The 7755-nt window shown below is 30.5% G+C and overlaps 1 protein-coding gene across 6 annotated transcripts; it reads left to right on the plus strand.

Moving 5' to 3' along the window:
- The first annotated feature begins 272 nt into the window (after positions 1 to 272).
- On the plus strand, positions 273 to 3069 carry LOC102603342 (uncharacterized). 6 transcript variants are annotated; one of them, XM_015315496.1, is made up of 3 exons: positions 273 to 424; positions 1549 to 1987; positions 2738 to 3069. In XM_015315496.1, exon 2 carries the CDS (start codon positions 1565 to 1567, stop codon positions 1949 to 1951), a length of 387 nt encoding a protein of 128 aa, XP_015170982.1. In that variant the 5' UTR covers positions 273 to 424; positions 1549 to 1564; the 3' UTR covers positions 1952 to 1987; positions 2738 to 3069. The 6 variants fall into 6 exon arrangements, with proteins under 6 accessions (XP_015170982.1, XP_015170979.1, XP_015170980.1 ...); XM_015315493.1 differs by lacking the exon at positions 273 to 424 and adding an exon at positions 1230 to 1347 and having other exon boundaries at positions 1474 to 1987; positions 2571 to 3069; XM_015315494.1 differs by lacking the exon at positions 273 to 424 and adding an exon at positions 1230 to 1347 and having other exon boundaries at positions 1532 to 1987.
- The last annotated feature ends 4686 nt before the right edge of the window (positions 3070 to 7755 follow it).

A 7755-nucleotide genomic window follows, 5' to 3' on the forward strand; every position in this document is an offset into this window, starting at 1 on the left:
AAAAAATGAAATTTTGAAATTGAAAATATTTTTTGAAAACAAACTTAAATTATTTTTTTTTTTTGGGGGTTGTTGGGGGCAGGTTTGAAGTTGGAAGAGAGTTTTGGAAAATGTTTTTCATAAGTTTTGAAGGGAAGTCATTTTCCTTAAATTTGAGGAAAATGAGTTGATTTGGAAAACATTTTCCAAAATATTTAACCCAACCAAACATGAGAAAATTGGAAAACATTTTTCGGAAAATGTTTTCCTTCATACCAAACACACCCGTTATCATCACATCTTCTCAACTCTACTTTTCTGTTTCTCGATATGTATCTCTTTCACTTTCTGATTGTGTGCTCTACTTAATGATTGGTGTGCTTTTGGGTCTGATTGTTTGGGTTGAAGTTCTGTTCACTTGTAATTTTTTCGAGTTGAATGTCAGGTTATACTTTCTGCGTTTAAAGAGAAAAGTATACTTATCGTCCTTCAATTTTGTTGATTTTCTATGTGCGAAAAACGAAATCATAGGGTTCCAGTTTTACTTATATTTGCAAATTGATTTTTTGTGTGATTTAGGGGAAAAGAAATTAGAGGTTATTTTTTAGATTCGTAATTTTCGTTATACTCTCGGTAAAATTAAGGGAAAACAAGCATGCTGCTTTTGCTCTATATATGTTTGTAAAAATTCTCCAAAGAAGCAGCCTCTTTCGATTTCAGTTTTCTAATGTAGCTTCTTAATTTTTTTAATTATCTGATAATCTGTTGTAATATGTCACTGAGTTAAAACAGGGGAGGAGGAGTTGGCTATGGATTTTTCCGAGATAGTTAACCACTTTTTCCACCATAAGTCTTGGATTATTAAAGTAGATTTTTATCCTACGGCTAGCAGCTTATGTGAAACTTTATACAAAAGATCGACAAGCTAAAATGAGAAGTGACATGGGAATTAACTACCATTTACGCAATGGGGATGAGGGGTTTGTGGCTCATACATACATTCTTCGAGCTCAAACGAAGTGAGAGGACTGAAAAAGAAAAATTGAAAAGGAAAAATAGCAAAACAAGAGTCATTTTAAATGGTTCAAGACTATGCCTTTTTTTTTGTGTCTGTGTAAGTTTACCCGGAAGATCAACAGAGTATATGTGAGATTCAAGGGTCTCTCTTCAGTGAAGATAAACATTAATTTTTACACTAATCAAGCATCTGCTTAAAGTAATACCAAATATTTTTTAGCTTTTAATTCTTAAATTTTTTTATAATATTGATACTGAACTGCTAATTTAAAGTTCTTTGTAACAACCTTTTACCCGTGTTGTTGTGACTTCTACTCTCAAGTTCTTTTGCTTTCGTGTTCCTACACTTCTGTAAGTTTCTCTTTCATTTCTGATAATTTTCCTCATGCTTATTAACTGCTGACTAAACTAGGGTGAAGACCTCTCGAGTATTCTCTGATTTTCGCAAAAGATTGAACTTGATTTATATTTTTCAAGGAAAAAATGGCGTTTTACCTGTTTGCTAGAGATGCTAAATGTATGCTCTCGCTAACAGAACTTCCTCCCCAACAGATTGGATTTTTGAAATATGACGTTGCTGAAGAGGTATGTGTTGAGATTGTTCATATCATTGAAGTACATCACTGCAAATGTGGTAGACAGAAACAACGGATGTATAGTAGCAACATCATCTACTGTTGAACATTCAGTGAAACAGTCACTTGAGTGCGGTAGAACTTGCAATGCAAAGGCTGCAGCGATTGTAGGAGAAGTGTTGGCAATGCGTCTCAAAGTGGAGGGTCCTGATCAGGGGCAAGGAAACGGGATCCATGTCAATGTAAATAAAGAGGTTGAGAAGAAAGGTTTCAAAAATCGTACAAAAGTTTGGGCTATAGTTAACGACCTTAAGAGCAATGGAGTGAAACTTATTTTGGATGACAATGAAAATGACAGTTGTCGCCCTAACTTCCACTAGAACAGTGCGCTGATCCTCTTATCGCACGCCTACAAGGTACAAATAATGAATTGCATCTCATATCAGTAATTTAGTTGTACTCAATATGTAGTTGGCTCTTAAAATATTATCATGATTTTTTTTTCCAGATCCTATAACTTCCCTACTGAGTCCAATTTACTGACACATTGCCATAATTTTTGTATATTAGATAGATGTTATTGATTGAAAGAGAACGTTGTCGATGAAAGGTAATTTGAGTACTTCACAATTTGCTTTGTGAATTGAGCTCACTCTGTTAGATTTTTAATATTTGTGTTTCACACTGGAAATATCTAGGAAATAAATGTTGAGTCATTTATTACTTTTAACCCCTCCAAAGACAATTCTCTATGCCTTGTACTATAATGGTCAATTTAACTCATTAGTTATGCAGAGTTTTGGAAGTCTTGTACTCTGATTACTTACTTGCAAGTTTGAATTGACCATACATGGTCGGATGGTCCTCCTTATTGTTCTCAATAGATACTTCTAAAATTTTGTGTTTTCGTCAAATAAATTGATGTGAAGTATATGCGTGCATATAGATTACTTGATCTTCGTTAAATATTGCATATTATTATTGTAATTTATAACGTAGGTATGCGGAAGATGCTGCTTTACTACTGGAGATTTTGTGTGTGCCTATTTTGTGTTGAATGCCCAACTCAACTGTAACTGAGAAGGCCATATTTTTATTTCTGGTAGTTAGTTGTTGGCAAAGGAAGGGAATAGGGAAAACTGATTTTGTTTTCTATTACTTTGCAGCTTCGAGTTCATTATGTTTAAGCCCTTGGAACTCCAATTGTGGGTGACTACAAGTATGGTTGGTTTGTCCATCGCAAATGGAACAGGTACCAAGAGTAGATGTGTGTCTTATCTAAGGTCCCTTTATTACATCTGCATTGTAGGGAGCTTGTTCTCCCAAATATACCCAATTTTATTGAGCTTCACAGTCGAAAAGCGAAAAAACACTCGGATCATAGCTCAAACTCAGATATCCTCCAGTTTGTAGCACCAATGCCATCTGCCATGGAAATTAGTTGGAAGCTTATGTACTCTTATTAGATATGAAAATAGGAAGAGTCTGTTCAATTGTTTCCCCATGGTTTGCTCGAAGCATTTTAAATTCCTCAGCCAACAAATGAAGTACTCAAGTTATATCTGTCTATATATAGGGCATAATTTGGAAACATTCTAATTTAATTCAATATATTGCAACTCAAAATTCAATGTATTTGTTAATGGAAGAGGAAATACTCAAACATATACTTCATGACCTGCATTCATTTGTACACTTCTTCCTTCGATTGTAGATGGTGGTTGCCCGTGCGTGCACGGACCTAATATTTATCTATTTTTGTATTTTATACAACCTTGTGTCAGTGTTGAAACTTGTTTATTGATTAACAATAACATGATTTTAAATTGTTAATATACATACACATACATTACCCGTAGTACACCGACACACATTGATGATTGCACTGTCGTGCATACACACACATTATTTATATATGCGAAGTTGCAAGTTCTTCAAAAATAATCCACATATGTTTGTGTTATTCATGTGCAACTTACACTAAATTTGGAAAGTAAGAAAGTTCCATTCATTATACAACAAATTGGAAATACAAAATGTTTGACTACACAGTCGTCTAATTAACCAGTTAGAATTATGAATTAGTCCTTGGAATAAATAAAAATGCATGTGAAAAACATTATGATAGTATTTTATCATAATGATTGAGTTCGTTTCAAAATCAATTACGTTATATTATTTATTCTTAACACGCTTGAGTCATGGAGTATGGTTGATATTACTCAAAGTTGTTATAACAACCTGATGCAATTTTAAATGACAAAAACTTGTGAAAGTATTAATAATGAGCTAGCTTAATAAATAGTACAAGACTAATTTATGAATAAAACACCTAATAATAAGGTAACAATTGGGCCCGTGCGCGCACGGGCAAAAATTATCTAGTATAATAGTAAAGGGAAAAGACTTCTCTTATAGATTATATAGAAAATACTTATATACAAAATATTAAATACAGAATCCGTCGTAAAAATAAATTAGTCTTTTTCGGAAATTCTCGGTAAGAAAGAAGGGGATGTATTTTTTTTCTGTTTTAAGAAAAGGAAAATCTTATTTTCCGAATCATTGTACAATTCAATTTGAATTAGGAATTCTGTGTCCAACTCTAAGCAGCCCTTAACTACATATGCATCTGATCATATATGTATTATCTATTCCAACAAATAATACAAAAGAAGGAGGTTTTTCAATGCGAGATCTAAAAACATATCTCTCTGTGGCACCAGTACTAAGTACACTATGGTTCAGGGCTTTAGCAGGTCTATTGATAGAGATTAATCATTTTTCCCCGGATGCGTTGACATTCCCCTTTTTTTCATTCTAGTTATTGTCATGGGAAGGAATGAAGAAAATTAGAGATCCAATCAAATATTGGTGATGAATCCCTCTCCCCCTCTTTTCTCTTTTTTCCCTTCTTAGAATAAGGGAGGAAAGAGAAAGAATAAAAAAAGTCGATTCAACATTCGGGCTCAAGTTCGAATTAACTGAATATTAATCATAGAGGAATGGGGGTAGAATAAAAAATGGGGGTTTAGGGCAAGAGTATTATACAAGAAGTTAAATTATTAATATAATTGTGATATACTAAGGGGGCAAAATCGTAATCCAACTTTGAAGGTACCCCATATCAGTGAATATTTAATTTTTAAAAATTACATGAGTATTATTAAACAATATGTTTCAATAAAGGAAGATATTTTATGTTCCAAAAGTCCATTGTTGAAGTTGTTCAATTGTCTTCTTAATTTTCTTTTTGGGGGTGTCATACATTTTTTTTTTATCATGACTAGCTTTAGTGAAAAATGCCCTCACAAGTTGGAGCATACATTCCAAAAGAAGGAATTTGATTGAAGAGTAAAAATATAATGTCTTTAAACTTTACGTGGGCATTCAATTTGATAGGATTTATTTAGTTTTTCATTACTTTAGTTTAAGACATTCTATTTATCTAATAATATAGCTAGATAGATACATATTAAAACCTTGAATATACTTTTTTCCTTTAAGGCTTGTAGCTCTAAACATGCAATCACATTTATTCATAAATTTAAGTTATTATTGTATTTCTAAAGAATAACATAAAATATGGTACATTAAAGGTAATTCATAGATTGCAAGAGAATTTCCTTTCGAAGTTATAGAATAATATCAGAATAAAATGATACGATGTAAAAATACATATAGTGTGCATCTTTGTTCACCTAGTCACCACAAAGTTCGTAACCATCATAAAGAAAAAATAACATTAGAGTTTTTTGGCTTTTCGACTCTAAGAATAATCATTATGACAGGTATAGTAGTATTCCATGCAATATATATTGGGGACTTGGAGTGAAAAGGATAAAACAAACAACAACAAAAAATTAAATCTAAAAAGCAAATAAAACTGACCAAATATAAAAGAATAAATATATAATAGAATCTACAAACAGAACATAATATATGTGTGCATTTGTAGATTTTCTTTCATTCAACATCTCTTCAACCTTGAAAAATGACAATAATTAATGACTACAAGACAAATATCAAATGATACAAGAAGCAAAAGAGAAGTAATATCGAAATTAAACAATCAAGAGATACAATAATGATATGTGACTAATTTTAAAAAATCTCTTACCGTCAAGTTGTTGAGGTATATATATAGCAACAATTAGAGTCATGGAGTTCTTCATTATTCTTCACACCTTGATAATGAATCTGATGGCAATTCGTTCATATCATGAGCATTGCCATGGTTCATTATCTTAACGAAACAAGTAAAATTTAAAATAATTAAGACTACTTCATGACAAATTTTATACGAAAGTACCATCTCATGAAGCACACAAGTGTATTTATAAGTTAGGGAATATATCTTAATGTTATATAGAAATTCAAAAGTCTTGCTGAAAAAAAAGTCATACAAATAACTCTTGGGTTCTTCACCATACATGCACTGCTAGGAAGTTGAATCACGTAAATCTAATGCCAAGGAAAGCATATACAAGTTACTTTACCTCTTTTGGCTAATTCATTATACAATATAATTAATAATTATTTAATTTTCATGCTAATAAGCAATAAATAACTCATAATCTAAAAAATAATTAAAATATTATTACTTAGTATTTTAATTAGGTTTTTGAAATATTTAATTAACAACAAGGGCAAAACTGTAATTCAACTTTGAAGACAAAACCTTCCCACTTATAATAATATATATAATATATAATATATACTACTTTTTTGAAAATATATGTTATAGTAAATAGTATTGCTTATTTAAGCACGATTTGAATAATAAGCTTAGCAAAAAATAATATTTCAGATTCTTTTGTGAATGTGCAACGTGAATCGTCATATATATCTCTTATTCATGCAAACCTATGAAGATGGTCAATGAAAATTTTTATTAATTAAATGCAATAATGTATATATTTATTTCAATTTTATGAGGTTCTATTATGTAATTAGTCTTATCTCATTAATATTACCTTATAGACAATATTCGCTTTGTATTTTTCTTGTCATCTAACCAGATGTGCTTTGCATGTGTATTTCACGTTAAATTGTTTAGATGTCACATGAACATGTGAAGAGAACAACTAAATTTTATATATTCACATATTTCACATTTGTTGTGAGTTTTTTTTAAAATAAAACTCGGAACATTTTGAAATAATATATTTTGAAGTTAGAAGATCTTGTTAACTTGATAATACATTTGTGCCATATATAATACTTTAATTTAAATACAAATACCTACCCAAATATAAATATATATTTGTAGTAATGAAGATATTTATCTCATAAAATTAACTATTAAATAAATAATAAAAATTTAACTATTACAAACTTCAACTGGCGTTATTACAAGTCATATAAACTTTTCTTTGTCTAAAATACTGAAATATTAAGAAATAGTAAATAAGTAAAAACAAAAGGACAATGTTTATATAGTAATAACTATTTTGAAGAAAACTTCATGAGAGTGTAAATCATTGATAAATAAAATCATTTTTTTGTCTTGACCATCAAAAACAAATCGTGACAATTCTCTAAATTTTGGATAAGATATTCAGAAGCATATATCTACATCTCAAGAGAAATTGTTGACAAAAACAAATGAATATAGACTACAACATGTTAACTTCATATATTGAAACATTACATACCAATGTATATATTAAGCAAAAAAATAATTATTATATCATCAAAATTATTTTCCTCAAGTACTCGAGGTTAGGGAATATACCCTCTTAGGAAAGAACGACTTACTTCATCAGAATAGTGGTAGCTCATATTCCGTTAAACTTCGAACTCACTCATGAACGACAATAAATCACACAAAAGTTTTAAAATGCAAGAAGAAGAGTAGAATATTAAAAGAAATTGTTGTTGAAAAATGAGAAGAAGCCCCTCTATTTATAGTCAACAAATGGTAGTATGAACAAATATTTTGTGTCTTATCTGAAAGGTCATGACCTTTTCGAGAAGTCACAACCCTTTGGAATAGTCACAACTTATTGAAAAAATCACGATTTTTTGGAAAAGTCACAACTTATTAAAAACAAGTCACAACTCTTTGGAAAAGTCACAACTCATAGAAAAATCACAACCCTTCGAAAAAAGTCATAATTTATCGAAAAAGTCACAACTCATCGAAAAAGTCACAACCTAAGTTAGGGATATTATAGTAATT

The sequence above is a fragment of the Solanum tuberosum genome, unplaced genomic scaffold (genome assembly GCF_000226075.1).
Source record: "Solanum tuberosum cultivar DM 1-3 516 R44 unplaced genomic scaffold, SolTub_3.0 scf00369, whole genome shotgun sequence".
Classification (NCBI taxonomy): Eukaryota; Viridiplantae; Streptophyta; class Magnoliopsida; order Solanales; family Solanaceae; genus Solanum; species Solanum tuberosum.

Bases quoted from the DNA above. Each gene is read 5' to 3' on its own strand.
- LOC102603342 (XM_015315496.1), top strand. From the start codon at position 1,565: ATGACGTTGCTGAAGAGGTATGTGTTGAGATTGTTCATATCATTGAAG.